This window comes from Octodon degus, unplaced genomic scaffold (genome assembly GCF_000260255.1).
Source record: "Octodon degus isolate 3935 unplaced genomic scaffold, OctDeg1.0 scaffold00228, whole genome shotgun sequence".
Lineage (NCBI taxonomy): Eukaryota > Metazoa > Chordata > Mammalia > Rodentia > Octodontidae > Octodon > Octodon degus.
This window is the reverse complement of record NW_004524804.1, coordinates 190024-209912: the sequence shown is the minus strand read 5'-3', so window position 1 is coordinate 209912 and position 19889 is coordinate 190024. Positions and strand designations below refer to the sequence as shown.

The following is a 19889-nucleotide window of genomic DNA, read 5'->3' as shown; positions in this document are numbered from 1 at the left end:
CTTGAAGCAGGACAGTCCCACAATATTCCTTTTCCTGTCTCTTGCTTTCCTTCACCACCGCCTTCTTCTTGAACATCCATCTACCCGAGAGACATCTGACTGCATCTCTTGACTACATTCCTGTCTCCGTTACAAATTCTCTTGTTGCTGGGACAAATACCTGGCACCCAAAATTAAGGAAGAAAAGCTTATTTAGCTCACAGTTTGCAGAGGTTTCAGTCCATATTTGTCTGGCTTGAAGGCAGGGTGGCACATGGCAGAAGGCAGTAGTTTCTGGTGGCAGAAAACAGCAAAACAGCAAGAGCAGAAAGAGATGAGCAGTGACAGTAGCGGCAGAGAGTGAGCCTCTTTCCTTTCCTTGTATTTCTTTTTTTTTTTCCTTTTTCTTTTTCTTTTTTTAAATTTTATTTATTTATGTGTGTGTGTGTGGGGGACCAGCTCAGCCCACCAGGGGGCAGGGTTGGCTGGCATGTGGCGCTGGGGGATTGAACTTTGGTCCCTGTGCTTTGCTAAGCTCATTCTAAGTAGGTGCTTTAGACCACTGAGCCATCTCACCAGTCCCCTTCCTTGTATTTCACTCAGGCTGTCTACCCCGGGGCGGGTGTGGCACTCACACCCATAATCCCAGCACTGAGATTAATCCCAAACTCTAGAACCCCACCCCAATGACTGCATGAGGCTTTGTGGGGACAGCTAGACACAAATCATAACAATACACCTTGGTTTTATGGGCTTCTTTGCTGTACCTTGTACATGGCAAGCACGTGTCTGTGTTAAAGCTTCTATCCTGCTTTTCATTTGTGTGAAATAGTCTTTCCACATAGTGACATGGGTAGATTTGTTTAGTGTTAAATTGAAAGGTTGTCTTCTCAGTGAGCCCTGCACTGGCTGTCTAAAATTGCACCCTGTCTTCTGCCATCCTCCAGCTGCCCATGTGCGCTCTCCCTGCTCTTATCTTTTATATTTTATTTACTTATTACGTATCATTCGTTTTCCCCACTGGAGTGTTAAGCTATACAAGGGGAGGGGGGATTTTGGTCTACTTTACAGAGATATCTTGGAACAAAGGAATAATGCCAGGTACATAGTTGGTGGTTGGTAAATACGTAAATAAATGAATTTGAATTTGAAGTCCCTGGTCTGCAGTTTATTGGTTTTTTTTTCCTGTTTAACCATGTATTAATATTAGTAGATATAGTATTTAGTGCTTATATTAAAAAAATCTGTTCTGAGCTCTTTATTCTGAATCATTTTACCTTATGAGACAGAGGCTATTTTTGCCTATAGTTATAAAGAATTAAATGGAGATATTTGGAGGTTAAATAATTTACCCAGAGTCATAACTTAATAGAGGGAAGGATTGTAATTGAGTCTTAGGTAGTCTGATACTTTTGTCTGTTCCTTACTACAACATGAGGCTGCTCTTGGTATATGAAACAAATGAGTACTTTATGATAGATGTTTAAGAGAATTTTTTCCTGCTTACAGTTTTTTTACTTAGTTTTATGGTCATTGATTTCCAAAGTTTCTTTATGTAGCAAGACATAATTTGTTAGTATTTTCCTTTTAGGCATTCAAAAATTTATTTTTAGAAAAGCCTTCCTGTTTCTAAGGATAAAAAGTGAATTCACTAATTGTCTTCTTAGTTTTAACTTGAAATAAAAGTTTAATCAGATCTATGTGTTTTTTATCATCTTGACAGCATTGTGGGGATTTCATCTGAGAATAAGACTGCAAATTAGACTAGCCCTTTCCTTTCCTTTCCTTTTCTCTCTCTCCCTCCTTTTCTCCCTCCGTCTTTTCTTGCTTCCTATTTGGTATAAGGTCTTGTTACACAGCTTGGACTCATGCTGATCCTCCTGTCTCAGCCTCCCCAGTGCTGGAATTATGGGTATGCACCACTATGCCTAATTTCAGGGGCCAGCATGCCGTGCGGTACTGGGCATTGAACCTGAGTCCTTGTGCTTGCCAGGCAGGTGCTTAGACTGCTGAGCTATCTCCCCAGCCCCTAGAATATAGCCTTTTAGAGCCTAGAGTAATCCAAATAAGGAATAATTACTTGAAAGTAGCTTGTGAGAATTGACAGGAAAAGACTGATTTCAAGAAGTATTTTAAATCTGTAGATTCTTAAGATCAGTTAGCTATATTTTAAAAGAAAGACAGATAATTACTAGATTTCTACCTGTCACAGGGTGGAGGAGAGTTTCTAGCTGATTATTATTGTACCATTTATTATTGTACCATAAATGAATTACTTGAGATAAGGTAAAAGAAGAACAGGATTAAAAAACAAAATGGCATTCAAGTTTTGCTGTGTTGGATTTGAGATGCCTAATGAACATCTCATTTTGAACACATGTTCATAAAGCTATTTGAGAAATGAATAAATTTAGGGAAATGAGATAGATGGTAGTAGAAGGTCTTAGGAGTGCATAAACTACTTACCTGCCCTGTTTTTGTGTTTTAGAACTGCTTTCTTTGGTGCAATATAATATTAGCTTGGAAGAAGCTTTCTAGACTTAAAAGCTGTGTGTGTGTGTGTGTGTGTGTGTGTGTGTGTGTGTGTGTGTGTGTCCTGTGTTACTAATCACCCAGAGGGACTTATAGTTCACTATATATATCAGTTTATAATTTCTGATCACTCCATTTGCAACAAAGTCAACTTTGGATGCTTTCTTTAGATCTTCATCTGTTCTTTCAGATAAAGTTGAGGGACATGTACCAGAATAATTTTCATGGGAAGGAGAGTTTTTGAGATCTGACAGACTGGTGTTTGAATTTGTTTATACCACTTTTGGAATCTGTGATCTTGGGTATAATTTCTCTGTTTCTTCATGTAAATGGAGATAATAGTTTCTTTTTTGCAAGGTTGCTGCTTCCTATAATGGTAGATTAACAGTAATGTGTAGAAGCATACTAGCACTTATAGTAGACCTATTAAAGTAAATGGAGCAGGGTCTTTCATCCTCTTTCTCTGGCATAATCAGTTTTATTTTGAAGTGAGTTTCTCTGCAGATTGAATTACTGAATTCTAAGTTATTATTTGCAGATGTCTAGTGATTTGAAAGGTTCCAAAAGATGCATAAAATTAGTAGTGAACAATACTTATTATGACTAAAAATAAATCTCAAGGTTTTACTTTGATGTGAACTGATTCTTCATAAAAACTTCACAAGACTAGGCTGTTACAGTCTGCATATCACAGACGAGGAAGTGGAGGTGCAGTGGCATTAAGGTAACTTACTGAAGTTTAGCTAGTAAGTGGAAAGACTGATAAAAGTCTCTAGCCAGAAGTGACAATGTCTCCCTATAATCCTAGCAGTCAGGATGCTGAGGCAGGAGGACTGCCTAGAGTTCTGGGCCAGCTTGGGCTACATAGCAAGACCCTTTCTCAAACAGACAAACAAAAGTTTCTTCAGATGCTGCTAAATGGAAATTATAGTTGCTCTTGTTTCTGCTCAGATGATCAGTAATTGTTTTTGTTACTCTTCTTAGTAGTTTCTGGCACATAGGAATGGACTAACCTGAAGTTCTCTTTACTTACTCTATCTAAGCCTGTCCAGTTCCAGCAAACTAGTGAAGTTCTTGAGGATTTCTAGCAAAATGAGCAATATTGGCATTAGGTACATGGATCTGATGAGTGTGAGTCACACAAAAGTTCACTTGACCTAGATGGTACAGTAACTTGATTGGTGACAGTGGCCATATGTTCTTTGGTGGCAGTGTGTTTTTTCTCTTCTTTTAATTTATGTATTTGGCACAGGGTCTCACTGCACAGATTGGACTCGTAATAATCCTTCTGTTTTCAGCCTCCCCAGCACTGGGATTATAGGAATGTGCCACCACATCCTTACTTGGTCACTGGCTCAGTGTGCTCTGGGGGTGGGGCCGGCGCAGCTGAGAGTTTGGAATCGAACCCTGGTCCTTGCGCTTGCCAAAGCAGGCATTTTAGTCTGAGCTGTCTCATGGCCTGGGCAGCTTGTTTTGTTACTCATTTTTTCTTCTCTTTCATTTCTTCCCATTCTTGTCTTTGTTCCTTTTTGTTTCCCTTTCTTGTAACTTAGACCTTCTAAAGGTACTGCTTAATTGGTCAGTAACATTAAGTGTAGTTTCTAGTTTCTTCAGTTGGGAAGAGCAACCCAGAGAAATGCTTCATAGATTCCTGGTGATATGTCATAAGATTACACTGTTGTTTAACTTTGTTTTAGGAACTGCAGCCATGAATGAAGAAAATATGGATGGAACAAATGGATGCAGTAAAGTTCGAACTGGTATTCAGAATGAAGCAGCATTGCTTGCTTTGATGGAAAAGACTGGTTACAACATGGTTCAAGAAAATGGACAAAGGAAATTTGGTGGTCCTCCTCCAGGTGTGAATTTATCTTATTTTATTTTTTGTGGGGGAGGACAGTTTCTTGCTATGTAGTTCAGCCTGGCCTTGAATTCACTTTGTAGCCCAGGCTGGCCTCAAACTCTCAAAGCAGTCCTCCTGTCTCAGCCTCCCAAGTGCTGGGATTACAGACATGCACCATCATACCCGGCCTTTATCTTCCTTTAAGTTAAAATTTTGAAACAGTCATATGGATCAGGTGTATATCCTACATGTGTATTAAAATGGCTCTCTTCCCATAACTGCTTCAAGACCTCAGCAATTATTTTGAGATAGATTATAAATGTTACCCTTATAATTTTGCAATTCCGCTCTTGTTTTAAGATGCAGATGGAAATGAAGTTGAGTTGAGAAAGAAGCCAGGATTAGGGCATTGTCCTAAGTATACCCTTGGTATTAAAGGGGAGGGCATTTGGAGAGGAAGTTGAAAGATAATGAACAGAGGAGTGGTAGTTATACAAGAAAACCAGATTCAAACAGGTAAGCAGATAAAATGTTTTTATGTTTCTGCCAGTAGCTAGTGTAATTCTCTTGCTCAGAACCCTCCAGCTGACTTCCTTCACTCAAGATTTCTGGCTTCTAGTTAGCTTTGTGGTTATTGCATCATTTTACTACTTTGCTCTGATGTGTAAACCTCTTGCTTTTTCCTTTTCCTGAGTGGTTTTTCTTCAGATTACTCTAGTAGACCATTCCCTTGTTTAATTCATTCCATTTCATCACTCATTTCATTCATTCACCTTAAACCCTTGTGCTCAGAGCTTTACCTGCCTTACTGAGAACAGTAACCCTTATGTAGCTAGATTTTTCTTCATATGGTAGCACTTCCTCGTGACTTACTGTCTCCTTTCTCTGTTGAATATAAGCTTCACAAGAGAAGAGGCTTTGATCTTAACACCTAGAGTAGTTCACTGCACATTTGGCAAATTTGTTGAATGAGTAAATGTTTCAATAAGTGTATCTTTTTAGAATTTTTAAATGTCTATTTCCGTCTTTTAGGTTGGGAAGGTCCACCACCACCTAGAGGCTGTGAAGTTTTTGTAGGAAAAATACCTCGTGATATGTATGAAGATGAGTTAGTTCCTGTATTTGAAAGAGCGGGAAGATATATGAATTTCGGCTGATGATGGAGTTTAGTGGTGAAAACAGAGGATATGCTTTTGTGATGTACACTACCAAAGAAGAAGCCCAGTTGGCTATCAGAATTCTTAACAATTATGAGATTCGACCAGGGAAGTTTATTGGTGTTTGTGTGAGCTTGGATAACTGCAGATTATTTATTGGAGCTATTCCCAAGGAAAAGAAGAAAGAAGAAATTTTGGAAGAAATGAAGAAAGTTACAGAAGGAGTTGTAGATGTCATTGTTTATCCAAGTGCGACTGATAAAACCAAAAATCGTGGTTTTGCTTTTGTTAAGTATGAGTCTCACAGAGCTGCTGCTATGGCTAGGAGAAAATTAATTCCAGGTACATTGTTCCTTTTAAAGATAATTTTTCCATACTAATCTTATGAATATGGAAAAATAATAATAGTTGCCTCAGTGGTTAGGCCATTATTAACAAAATATGTAATGTCCTTTGGAAAATAAGGAGTTGAGTGAGGAAGTAAAGCATTCTTCTAGACCAGTTCTTCCTCCAAGTCATATTTATGATAATTTACCAATGTGTATACTTTGCATTGTTAGTAACTGTTTAGTGCAAGCCCAAAGGGTGATTTAGTTTATTCAGTAAAGATCTGGCCTTGAACTATATCTGTTGTCTTGACTCTTAAATCCCAACATAAGTTCCTGTCATAAGTTTGCCTTAGTAAAAACTTCTGTACAAATTACCAGACATGTTGATAGGAGCTCAGGTTTCTGCTTCTTAGAAAAACATATTAACATTGTAAACTTTCATTCTTTGTTTTGATTGTCTTCAAATTCCTATGTTCTTTTTTTACAGGTACATTCCAGCTGTGGGGTCATACTATTCAGGTGGATTGGGCTGATCCAGAGAAAGAAGTCGATGAGGAAACAATGCAAAGAGTTAAAGTTCTCTTTGTGAGAAATTTAATGATCTCAACTACAGAGGAAACAATTAAAGCAGAATTCAATAAATTCAAACCTGGTGCAGTTGAGCGAGTAAAAAAACTTAGAGATTATGCTTTTGTTCACTTTTTCAACCGAGAGGATGCAGTGGCTGCAATGTCTGTGATGGGTGGGAAGTGCATTGATGGAGCGAGTATTGAGGTAACACTCGCAAAACCGGTAAATAAAGACAACACTTGGCGGCAGCATCTCAATGGTCAGATGAGCCCCAGTCCTGAAAACCTGCTTATGTATGCTAACAAAGAGGAGAGCCACCCTAAAGCTGTGGGCAAGCCGCCCGTTCTTTCTGCTCGTCTCAATGGTCAGCACAGCCTAAGCCCCTCTGAAATTGAGAGATGCACCTATCCTTTCTTTCCTGGGACAAAGCTTACTCCAATTAGTATGTATTCTTTAAAATCCAGTCATTTTAATTCTGCAGTAATGCACTTGGATTATTACTGCAACAAAAATAATTGGGCTCCACCAGAATATTACTTATATTCAACAACCAGTCAGGATGGGAAAGTACTCTTGGTATACAAAGTAGTTATTCCTGCTATTGCAAATGGACCCCAGAGCTACTTCATGCCAGACAAGCTCTGCACTACAATAGAAGACGCAAAGGAGCTGGCAGCCCAGTTTACGTTACTTCATTTGGGTAAGTGGGAAATGCTTTGCTATCATATAATAAATATTAGAATAAATTATAAATTCACTTATTTTGAAAATATGAGTGATAAATATTTAATAGGAATTTTATCTTAGTTTTATGAATTCACGGCACTATCTCATGTATAATCTTTTCCACATTTATCTTTTAAAAATTTTTTTATTTATTTTTCCACATTTATCTTTTTAAGCATCATTTACATAGAGGAAAATTTGATTTATTATAGTTTAGATCCTGTTTTATTACTTTGTTTTGCACGACTAATTCTATTTTGAAAAAAATGTCTACATAATTTGTCTCACTTGTTTTTGACCCAGCTTACAAGGTTGTCCCATGTCCTTGGTGAGGTCTGCACATGAGGTCTTGGGAGCAGGGCTGGGATTTGGTACAGTCAGGAGCATTTCATATGGGTCACAAGTGGATTTGGCTTATGCTCACCAATCTGGAGATTTCTCATTACTCAAGAAAGGCAAAAAGCATCATTAAGCCACATTTAGGACCATTCATACGATTTTTTTTTTTTTTTTTTTTTTGTGGAACCAGGGATTGAACTTAAGCCCTTGCGCTTGCCAGGCAAGTGCTTATTCTACTGAGCTATCTCCCTAGCTCCTGCATGATTTTTTCTAAAGTAAATTTTCTCTAAAATAAGGGATAATTAAGAAGGCTGTGAGCAAAATATTTGACATCGTAAGAAAAGAGACATTCTAGTGTTGTCCTCACTTTTAAAAAAACTGTTGTTAGCTCCCTCTCCACCAGTTTGTGTCATTTTTTATGTACCTGTGGATTTTAATTGGTGAATTACTTTTAATTGAATAAAGTAATACTTAACAGAAAAGTAGTTTCTTTTTCAGAATTAGTATTGTCAGAGGGCAAAAGACTACTACTGAGAATTACGATTATTGGTTATTAAGTGTAACTGTTGAAGTTGTAGCTTAAAATTTATTTTCACATTTTCAGTAGCATAGTTTTAGACGATACCAGTGAAGCTTATATCTGTTTAAAATTCTTATTCTCAGATTTATTCAAGAGAAGCAGTCACGGGCCGGGGAAATGGCTCAGTGGAATAAGCGCTTCCCTGGCAAGTGCAAGGGCCTGAGTTTGATCCCCGGTTCCGCAAAAAAAAAAGAAAAAAAAAAAAAAAAAAAAAAAAAAAGCAGTCACAAAGGGAAAACACTGTCAAAAGGGAGAGTTAATTTGATACATCATACAGCTTCTTCATTACATACACCCTAGTATTATGAGTATTTTAATGAGGTTCTTATTTGGAGGTGACATCAAAATTTTAAGGGTTAAGGGCAGAGTCCCCCTCAAAGAAACTTCAGTAGTATTATCTGTTAATAATTTGGAGCTACTTGAAATTTAACAGTAATCTTAGTTAATAAATTCTTAGATGGGATTTATTTTAATGTACAAAATAGACTTCCATTTTCTTTTAATGTACTCCATCTGTGTTAAAATTAAATGGATCACAAATGAATTCAAATTAAAGTTCTTAGAGAAGAATGAGTCAAAATAATTGAATGGGGCTGCAGACATAGCTCTACCGTTCAAGTGCCTGCCTGATAAGCACAAGGCCCCTAGTTCGATCCCTGGTACCAGGTGCTGTGGTGGCCCACACCTATACTTCCAGCGCTGGGGAGCCTGAGACAGGTGAATCACTGTGAGTCTGAGCTACATAGCAAGACCCTGTACAAAAACAATTTTTTTTTTTGAATGGGACATAAGGGTCCTGATCAAAGTTTTTGCTGAGGTACTTGTATCGGGTCTACCATGATGATTTTGATTTTGAAACAGTTTTTCTTTCTCTTTCCACTCATTCCCTTCACTTTCATTTTAAATGTCTATGATTCTTACAGCACTGCTGTGTTAGTCTGTTTCAAGGAAGGCTTTTTTGTAGACATGGTTGCCTCCCGGGCCACCCTGCAAAGCTTTGATTCTTTATGGAACCAGAGGCCTTTCAGTAGGTCTTAACACCTCATTAAGATGCTTTTACTTTGATTCGGGGTTAGCTGTTACTGTCCTGTAGTTTCCTAAGGAAACCTCTGATCGGAAATTTTTTTTGGATTTTTTTTTTTGGCAGAACTGGGGATTGAACTTAGGCCCTTGCGCTTGCCAGAGAAGTGCTTATTCTACTGAGCCATCTCCCCAGCCCCTTGTATGCCAGTTTGATTTGAGTTAAATATGGATAAAATTAGCTTTAGTAAGTTCAGTCTTTAGAGGGTGCAGTTTGCTTATGTCAGGTTATATCACCCTTGTTTAAAAAACTGCTTTTAATAAACAGTGGAACAATTAAAGTATTTCCTCAGTGTATGTTCATCAAGGATAAGAACTAATAAAATGTAAACAGTACATTAAAGGCTTAAACTCTAGATCCTATCTAGGCATGATGCGTAAGGCCTGAGGCCTTACTAGGGATAATAGCACAAAAACCCTTACTGTGCTTGAACAGAAATATGAGTGAAAGCGTGGAGTTAGGGTAGGGGATGCTACACAGGTAATCCTCGTTTAATGATTGTTCAGACTTAGGATTGAAGGGAGCTGTTCAGGTTTAGGGCCCGCTGTCCTGCCTTGCAATGCAGGAATGTGAGTGGCAGTGCAGCCCTGTGGTGGCTTCTGCATACTGTAAGAATTATGCAAATAAGAGCAAGTCGTCAAGTTGGAGTTCCTATGACCATGTCTTTGCTCTGAATATTGTAATGTGGACACAATATACAGTTCCTCAGAAACTGAACCCCATCTTTAAACGGGAATGTCTGTAATTAGTCAGCTGAGGAACAGGAGAAAGAGATGCCCAGTGATGTGTCCACGCTGGAGATCAGAAACGTCAGACACTTTGATTGAAAAGCAAATGACAGATCTTCAGAGGGCCTTAAGGACATGGTTAGGAGCTATGTAGACTGCCAGGAACGTTCCTGTGTGACAGGCTAGGAGAAGATGAGTATTCCTGGGGTAACATCTAGCTCACTTTTTCCCTTTCTAATAATATTAAGCTTTTAATTACAGATCTTCAAGGTGTTAATGCTTTTTAAGGTGCTCTTTCATTTAGGTAAAGGGTGTAGTATCATTAAATAGGGTAGGGTTGAGATCAGTTGGTGAATAGTGGTGATGTTAATGTTCTGCTAGATATTTATAAACATTGACTTTTCCGAGATCTTAAAATAAGCTGTGTTTTTTTTCCTTTTGTGGTACCAGCAATCAAACTCAACCTCACACCTGCCAGGCAGGCACCGTGCTGCTGAGCTATATCCCTGGCCTGTCTTGCTAGTTCTTGGATTCTTTCAAATGGCTCTTCATGTACTGTATCATCTTTTGGCTCTATTAAAGAATTTGAGGAATTTAAATTTTGTAGGTAGTGTGTTGAACTACTATTTTTTTTTTAGAGGTAGTAATTTAAAACTCTTGTCTGGATAGTCTTACATGAACTATCGTGACAGGAAGTTTAGTGCTTTTAAAAAAGCCATTATTTATCCAGTTCTATGTTGATGATCTTTGTTGTGTGTGGTATGAACATTCACTTAAACTGTTTGTTTATGATGTCTTTAAGAATGTAATTCTAGGTGCTGGGGAGATGGCTCAGTAGAATAAGCGCTTGCCTGGCAAGTGCAAGGGCCTGAGTTCAATCCCTGGTACCACCAAAAAGAAAAATGTATTTTACTATATGCATGCTTTGTCATTACCATCACCATTATTCAAGATTGAAAACTAAAGGAGGAAAACAAATTAGAAATGTCATTTAGGTAAAATGGTTATCATTGCTATTTAAAAAAAAAACTTTAGGGATATAGGCACTTAAGTTAGTATTAGAAATCAGGGAATGTACTTCTGGTAACCATTTAGTGCCAGAATCCCAAAAGTTCTTGGTTTAAAGTACCTTAAAATTAACTTAGAAAAATACATTGTCTCATTTAAGGTAAGGTTTAAGCAAAATGTCTTTAACAGGAGAAAGGCCAAAAGCTGAGATTAATGGCAAAATTGAAACTGCTTATTTTTACTTCACAATTAGAGATGATTTCCATTTTCATCATGTCACAGAATAGCCTCCTTCGTTTTATTGGAAACCAGTCCACCCAACCAGCAAGATAAAGTATTATGTATTCACCTGATTCTTTCTAGAGCCCTGTACTATAGGATGGTCAGTGAGTTTATATTTTTATTGTATGTATGTATGTATGTATTTGGTACAAGGGCTCACTATGCAGCTTGGACTCATTGTGATCCTCCTGTGCTCAGCCTCCCCAGCGCTGGGATTACAGGCATGTGTCACCATGCCTGGTCTCTGCTGGCTCAGCGCGCCCCGGGGGGTGGGGCTGGCATGGCATATGGTGCCGGGGATCGAATCCCTCAGTGAGTTTAATGGGTAAAATACAGATTTGGGGTGAAGCTGGATCAGTGATGGCAAATATGTAATATGAGGGCTGCAGTGGGCTGTTTGTTATTACTGAAGCTCTGAAAGGTTTGCTGTCACTGGCCTAGATAGATCCTATACCACGCGTGATATTTATAAAAGCACTGTGGATCATTCAGTATCTTATTAGTACAGGGTCTCACTACATAGATCGGACTCGTGGTGATCCTCCCGTTTTCAGCTTCCCAAACACTGGAATCACAGGCGTGTGCCACCACGCCCAGTCTCAGTTGCTGTGGCAGTGTGCCTTGGGCACGGGGCTGGCATGGTACACCTGGGTCGAACCCTGGTCCCTGCACCTTCCTAAGCAGATGCTTTAGTCCACTGAGCTATCTGGCCGGCCCTTTCGTTTCTTTTTTTTTTTTTTTCTTCTGCGTTTAGCACAGGGTCTACAGGGTCTTACTAATTGGACTCAGTGATCCTCCTGTTTTCAGCCTCCCAAGCGCTGGGATTATAGGCGTGCTCCACCACATCCAGTCTCAGTCACTGTCTCAGCACACCCTGGGGCTGGGGCTGGGGATAGAAACCTGGGCGCTGTGCTCTGCCTCAGCAGGCACTATACTCTGCCGAGCTATCAGTCTTGCCCCCTTCTCATTTCTTTTTAAATATATCTTTTCATTTTATAACCTTGCATCTGACTAGTAATGCCTCATACTGACTCTATTTTGGATTTTATTATTTGAACATTGTCACTGGTTCTCTCTGAAGGATTATTTCCTGGGTTGGAACAGAATAAACAGAATCAAAGTTGTACAGGAAAAGTCCTACGGAGTTATAATTTTGAAAGAGGAGTATTGGAGGATAATTAGTGGAAGAAGGGCAGGCTTTACAAATGTGTTGGTGTGAATTGACCTTATTAAATAATTTACTAGCAAGGGCTGGGTAGATAGCTCAGGGGTGTAAGCATTTGCCTGGAAAACCCGGGTTTGAGCCCTAGTACTACATACCATGCTGGCCCTGCAACTCTGGGTACACCATGCTGCCTCAAAACCAAGTGTGGGGGCTGGGGAGATGACTCAGTAGAATAAGTGCTTGCCCGGCAAGTGCAGGGGCCTGAGTTCAAACCCCGGTTCTGAAAAAAAAACAAAAAAACAAAAAAACAAAAAACCCAAGTGTGGTGGTGCATGCCTGTAATCCCAGCACTGGGACATGAAGATCACAATGAGTCCAAGCTGTGTAGTGAGAGCTGTACCAAATAAATAAAGGATAAAATTAAGGAGTTTATTAGCAAATAATTGTAGGTAAGGTATTTATTTCTTGTTTCCAAGTGTAATGCCAGTGGTAGTTGTTTTGTATGATACCCTAAAGTATTTAAGAGCTAGTACCTTTCTAAAAAAATGTGGATGAGAACCTTTGTGTCACAAACTAGTTTATATTACTGACTTGTATACTGTTGTTCTGGCTGTGACCAGTTTTAATTAAACAGCACATCGTTTTGAGTCTTAGGTGCTGAGTATGTTTTCTGATACAGTTGGGAGCTAAAGGTAAAGAAAACATTGTCTTGATGTTTTTTCAGTCTGTTGAAGAAGACAGACGTACCAGTTCTGTGTGCCAGCTATTTTGGAAGCACTATGCAGGCAGGGAAGGGCGTACCTCCTACCCACGTGACGGGTTCTCCCGGAGGAGGGTTTGCAAGCAGAGGGGCACAGCAGGCCAGACTCCCAGTAGAAACTGGCAGTGCGCGTGGGTCAGTGACAGGCAGATTGACAGTGTTTGCCTTGGTGATTCCAGTCACATTTTAAGAACTAGAGAAATTTAGATATGGACTTTAATATAACTTTTATTGGTCCCTCTCTCTAACTTTATACCATGTGTTGCCTGCACTTGCTTTTCTTCTGAGAAAGTAGTTTGTCTAGATCAAGCTGTCCTCATTTGTGGGCACTATTTTATGTGTGAATGTTCATCTTTTCAGCATTTTCTGTATGTTTTTTCATTATTCATGTTGTGGCTGACTTGTGTATTCCCTTTCACATTTGCAGTGGAAATCTTTATTTGGTCATTCAGTGGGAAAGCACTGTGGGTCTGTGTATGTGTGCCCTATGTGCGTGGTTGTGTTTGCTCTTCCCTTAATCCCATTTAAATTAGGTTTTGGTTTCTGTCATAATTTTTAACTGTCAAAATGATCAAAGTGAAAGTATGCTATTCTGAGAAGTTTTAATATAAAAATAATTGGTGCTTTCTTATGAGTTGTTATTTCCAGATTGATGGGAAGAAATGCAAAAATAAAAAATATAGTTTTAAATTAAGAAACTTGCCAATAAATTGCTTTGAAATAAAGAGAAACTTTCTCTACATTTTTTAATTTTAAGGAACAATGTAGTAGACCTTTAGGCTAATATGTTGTAAAGAAGTTTAAATTATACTTAGAAGAAAACACTTTCACAAAGGTACTTTTTCCAGTTTTAATTATATGTCTAACTTTGATGATGCTATCTCACACTGATTTGTTTTATTTGAAGAATAAAAACAATGTGTAGAACTTGCTTTAACATTCACTCAATGAGAAGTAGGCATCACCACCAGCATTTCACACATCCGTTTTCATGTGACCAAATGGTGAGAACAAAATTCCATCAACTCAACTGTGTGTGTTTAGGGACCAGTCCTTTGAGCATATGTTCATGTACTCCTTGTGGAGTTTGTGTTCCATACGACCTATAGGACAGTCACTTAATACTCATAATTGTCATCTTAGTAACATTTGTATTAGTGAATCATAAGTATTATGGAGTTGGTGCTGTCAGAGAAGCAGCTTAATAGAACAGTGACTGCTAAGATGCGAGAGCCCCGCAGTTTCAGCCAGCAGCAAATTGTGCAACCTTGGAATGGCAGATGAGCCATTCAGTCTTGTGGATCTCATGCCTGCATCTCTAACTACTAGGTTTTCATTTGACGAACTCTAGAGTCTTGTATTGAAAAAATATGTGGTTTTTTTCGAAGTGTGTTAAATCTTGTGTAGGACAGAGAATAATACTTTAAAATATTTTATGTCTACCAAAATACATAGTAAGTTCAAGTAACTTAAAGTCAAGTACTGCTTTTCTAAGAATTAACCTTTAGTTTATTCCTTTCTGTAGAAATCAAAGCTTATGCCTACCTTTTTCGTAGGATAACAAATGTAAGTTTTAATCAGCCAACTGTTTTGGTTTTCACACAAAGCTTGCTTTTTTTTCCTCTAAATTTTTCCATTAATTGCAGGCAAGTGAAACCTCTAGGAATTTGTAAAACAAGCTATTGAACAATTAGAAACTAGTCTTTTATTGTCAACGGGATCTGGGAAAATTATATATATATATATATATATATATATATATGTATGTATAAACATAAGTGGCTGGTATTTGTTCCATAATTAAATTTGTTAACTGGTTATTTCAGTATGACCTTAAGAATACTGTAAATTATCATGATTATGACCGGTATGATTTTTTTAACCTTACGCATTTACTAAGCCTTGATCCTTTACCCTGGATTTTCTTAGTATCCTTGGTTAATACATTCCTAAAAATAATTGGAATACATTACTTTTAATAGATAATTTGTGTCAATAAACTTAATACCTAATGTTATCTAAGTCATATTTTTCAAAAATTGTTTAAAAAATGTTTTCATATCAAATGCTACAATAAGTTGTTTCATTCTTAGATGTCAGCAACAATGCATACTTTTGCCACATGGTGTCATCTCAATACTGTTTAATATGGCTTTAGAAAATTGTTATGTTGATTTCCAGCTATTTTGTTTCTTACTTTGTTTAAGCCAAAACAATGAGAAGCTACAGTTGGTCTTCACCATGTCATAGCTTTCTGCTTCCTCGATTAGTACTTAGTAGACAATGACAGTTCATGCTATAGCAGTGAAATGTAGTGAGCGGACAAGTGAGAAGAGACACATTTACATTAGTGGTTTTACTGTCATGAATTTACTTTGTGATTTTGCTTTTTTATCATACATTTTCTTAAAATTTCAAGGATCAGGAAAGTATGCTTCTTCAATTGGGAGGGTTGTCCATCTCAAATCTCTCAGTGTTATCTACAGGTTTTTTTAATGTAAAATGTTAATACACATTTTCAGTTCATGTAGTTTATAGTTGTCTGGGGCAGTGGTTACTTGTGCATACAATAGCACATCTCTTTCTTTCTGGTTAAGCCCCTTATTCCACTTCCCCCTCCCCTGATTCCTCTGTCCCAGTGTTCATTTTTTTTTTTGGCAGAACCGGAGATTGAACTCAGGCCCTTGCACTTGCCAGGGAAGCACTTATTCCACTGAACCATTTCCCTGGCCCCTTCATTTTTTATTCTTGTTGATATTATTTGCCTTAGCTCATGTTATGGTGTATCATGTATACATTAATCAGGGCTATTAGGTTCCTAACATGCCATATCTTTATTCTTATTTTCCTTCACCCCCCCATCCCTCACACTTTATTTTATAATTTTAATCACTTGAGATTATTATTATTATTTTTTTTGTGGAACCGGGGATTGAACTCAGGCCCTTGCACTTCCCAGGCAAGCGCTTATTCTACTGAGCCATCTCCCGGCACTAATCACGAGAACATTATTCTGGCTTACTTCTAGATCTTTTGTTTCAAATCAAGTTATTATCTTCTTAGTTGGTACCTGATACATCAATCTCAGAGCAAATCACCCTGTATTATATGCTAGATCAGTGTAGACTCTGTCCAAGACCTAGTACTACATTACTTCCCAGAATGGTACACTGCCATGTGGGTTTTCAAGCCAAAGCCACCAGAGTATTAATAACAATATTTTCTTTTTCCTTAAATTGATGGCATTTGGATAGAAATGTATTAATTACAATGGGACATTATTATTATCATCATAGTAGATGATACTTGGGCATTGAAAATGACTCATTTATGAATTTTTTATATATATTGTAGTTTATATTTTTATTTATTTTATTGAGAAACAGCAATGAGACAGTATCAAAACTGATAAATAGGACATTTTCAATAATTAACACAATACATATTATTATCTTCTTAGTGGTTATTTATAGTACAAGATGCAGACATGATCCTGTCCAAATACTATTAGTACAAAACTTTCTTCTCATTGAATTAAGAGAAAGTAGCTGTAAATCTATCCAAACTATTTTATATATACAGGTACAGAATGGTCCTTCCTTTGTATCCCCTGTTTTCGTTTAGTTAGAGATGGGTATTCCATTGCCATTGAAATATTGTAGGTGTGTGAATTCAGCACAATAATCCAATATAGTCCAGTAGTTCATAATAGCATTGGGTTATTCATAGGACTGGCAATGTCAGAAGTTGTTGATTTGAGCCTTTCACAGCTCAGCATATTAATATGGCTTTACTTTTTATGCCTTGTTTTTATACTTTTCTGCTGGATTGTTAAGACCAAGATGAAGCAAGACCTATATAGCAAGAAATGTATCTTTTGTATCCAATAAGGACAGTCAAGTTCCCTTAGGATTTATCCTGTTACCCTGTACCACAGTTTGCGGATCCTTTCAGTGTTAGCCATGTGGATGAGTCACGGCCATTGTTTAACCAATTTGCTCCTGTGAAAGCCTTAGAGAATATTTTCTCTCCATGTGACTCTCCTTAGGCAAATCATGGATCTACATCATCAATCACTTTCCTCTTTGGCCCCATAATCTCCTTGATCAGAAAATTGGGTTACAACTGAGATATATGATGTTACAGTATAGGTTATCCTATGTCCTGAGTCTTCACTGACCTTGAAAGGCTAGGGTCAAAATGTTGGCTGGCCTTGAAGCCCTTCTTTTTCTCTAATTTTTGGTCTGCAAACTTATGTTGTTAACCCTCCAGAAGAGAAGATTATTGTTACCTTACAACATAGGCAGTTGGGTTTAACCTCATTATCTGTCTGAATATCCTAGGCATAACATGGAACAAGTATTTTCCATCTAGTATTGATATGTTAAACTTTAAGTCTCTACAGAATATGGAGAAAAATTAAAATAATAAAAAATATTAAAAAATATGAGTAAACAAGTACATATTTTTACACAAAAATTTAGGAATCTAACCATAACAGCATTGTAGCAGGACAATCCTGTGACATTTTTTTTCTTGTCTTTTTTCATTATTACTCTTTTTTTTTTTAAAACAAACATTTACTTGAGAGACAGTATGGCAGTAATTGGTATGTCATGACAAGCAGTACGTATTTAGAGGACCAGAATGACAGGCATTCCAGGTGTTTCTCTTCTATTACATATTGCTTTCTTCAGTGCAGTTGCTTAGTTTACGGGTATCAGCATATATAGTTATGGTGAGAATCCTACCAATTAACTGCTAGTTTTGAAACCTGCTGATGTTTCTCAGGATCATTGCCTTACCCATCTTATGTGTATAAATGTATGGCTTTGCCTGTATCATTTTTCCCAGCTCTTCTCCTTATGCTCTCCTCGTTGTTCAAGCCTCAAGTTCTCGCTTTCCTTTTGTCTTATACCTATTTGTGTTTCTTCTTTTGTGTTCTTATACTAGGGAGACTATACGATATTTACACATGTGGGTCTGGTTTATTTCACTGATGAGTATATCTTGAAGTGGCATCCACTTAAATATAAATCAAGCTTATCATTCTTTGTAGCTGAGTAATACTCCATTTATTAGAAAAACCACACCTTTTTCATCCATTGTTCAAGTGACAGGCATTTTGGTTGTTTCCAAGATTTGGCTATCACAAATCATGCTGCTGTAAACATAGGTGCGCATATATCACTATGATATGTTGTTTTCAGTTTGTCTGGGAAGATTCCCAGTAGGGGGATAGCTGGCTTGAATGGGATTTCCAGTCCCAGTTTTTTTAAGGAGTCTCCACACTGATTTCCATAACGGTTACACCAGTCTACATTCCCACCAGCAGTGGAGAAGGGTTCCTTTTTCCCCACATCCTCTCCAACATTTGTTGTTGGTTGATTTCATTATGATAGCCATTCTTTCTGGGGTGAGATGGTATGTCAGTGTTGTTTTAATTTGCATTTCACGGATGGTTAGTGATGTGGAGCATTTTTTCATATATTTATTCTCTTTAGTTTCTTCCTCTGAGAAGTGTGTGTTCATCTCGGATGCCTGTTTCTAGATGGAGTCTTTAAATTTTTGAACCCTAATGTTTTTTAGTTCTTTATAAATTGTAGAGAAAAGAGCTTTGTCTGAGTGCTTATTTGTCAAGATTTTTTTGAAATTTGTGGGTTGTCTTTTCACTTTGTTGCTAATTTCTTTTGACTGCAAAAACTTCTCAATAAGAGGAAGTCCCACTTGTTAATTCTTTCAAGTATTACCCTTGCCATTTGATTTTTGTTCAAGAACTCTTTGCCTACCCTTATCTTTCAAGAGTTCCTTCTACATTCTCTTCCAGGAGATTTAGTGTTTCTGTTTTAATGTTTAGGTCTTTAATCCACTTTGACTTTAGCTTAGTGCATGGTGATAGACCTGGGTCAAGTTTTAGTTTTCGGCATGTAGAGAGCCAGTTTTTCCAGCACCATTTGTTAAAGAGGCTGTCTTTCTTCCAGTAAGTGTGTTTGGCCCCTTTGTCTAAGGTCAGGTGAATGAGTGTGTTCATTGAGGCTTCTGCATTTTCTAATCTGTTCTTTTGATGCTTAGGTCTATTTTGTTGCCAGTACCATGCTGATTTTTATCATAGTAGCTTTATAGTATAATTTCAAGTCAGGAATTGTAATGCCTTCTACCTTGTCATTGTTGCCCAGGGTTGCCTTTGCTACTCTAGGTCTTTTGTGGTTCCAAATAAATTTTTGGAACGATTTCTCTAGGTCTGTGAGGTATGTTGGTGGTAGTGTGATAGGGATTGCATTAGATCAGTACCACAGTTTTGGGAGTATGGCCATCTTCATGATGTTGGTTCTTCCTATCCAAGACCAGGGAATATCTTTCCATTTTCTGAAATCCTCTATGATCTCTTTTTTCAAAGTACTATAATTTTCCTTGAAGAGATCTTTGACTTCCTTAGTTAGATGAATTCTGAGATACTTCATTTTCCTTGGTGATATTTAAAAAAAATTTATTGAAAAATTTTATTATATTTTATTTTCTTTAAAAAGTAAAAAATACGCCTTTAGCACATGTAGCAAATTACACTGCACAGTATGGATTTTATATTACATAATATTCCTCGGTGGTATTGTAAAAGATATTCTTTCTCTAACTCCCTCTCAGTGTGTTTGTTATCTGTGTAGAGGAATACGATTGACTTTGTATCCTGCTGTGCTACTGAATTTGTGTATCAATTCTACTAGCTTCTTGGTGGAGTTTTTTGGGTCTTCCAAGTAAAGTATCATGTCATCTGCAAATAATGATAATTTAACTTCTTCTTTACCTATTCTT

At 37.6% G+C, this 19889-nt stretch overlaps 1 protein-coding gene across 1 annotated transcript in view; it reads left to right on the top strand.

The window, feature by feature from the left end:
• The first annotated feature begins 4216 nt into the window (after positions 1-4216).
• Positions 4217-19889, top strand: part of LOC101574617 (probable RNA-binding protein 46) — a 50686-nt gene continuing 35013 nt past the window's right edge. The window contains 4 exon segments of the mRNA XM_023705763.1: positions 4217-4370; positions 5387-5482; positions 5485-5853; positions 6328-7110. Coding sequence (XP_023561531.1) covers positions 4220-4370; positions 5387-5482; positions 5485-5853; positions 6328-7110 — 1399 coding nt within the window. The 5' untranslated portion in view covers positions 4217-4219.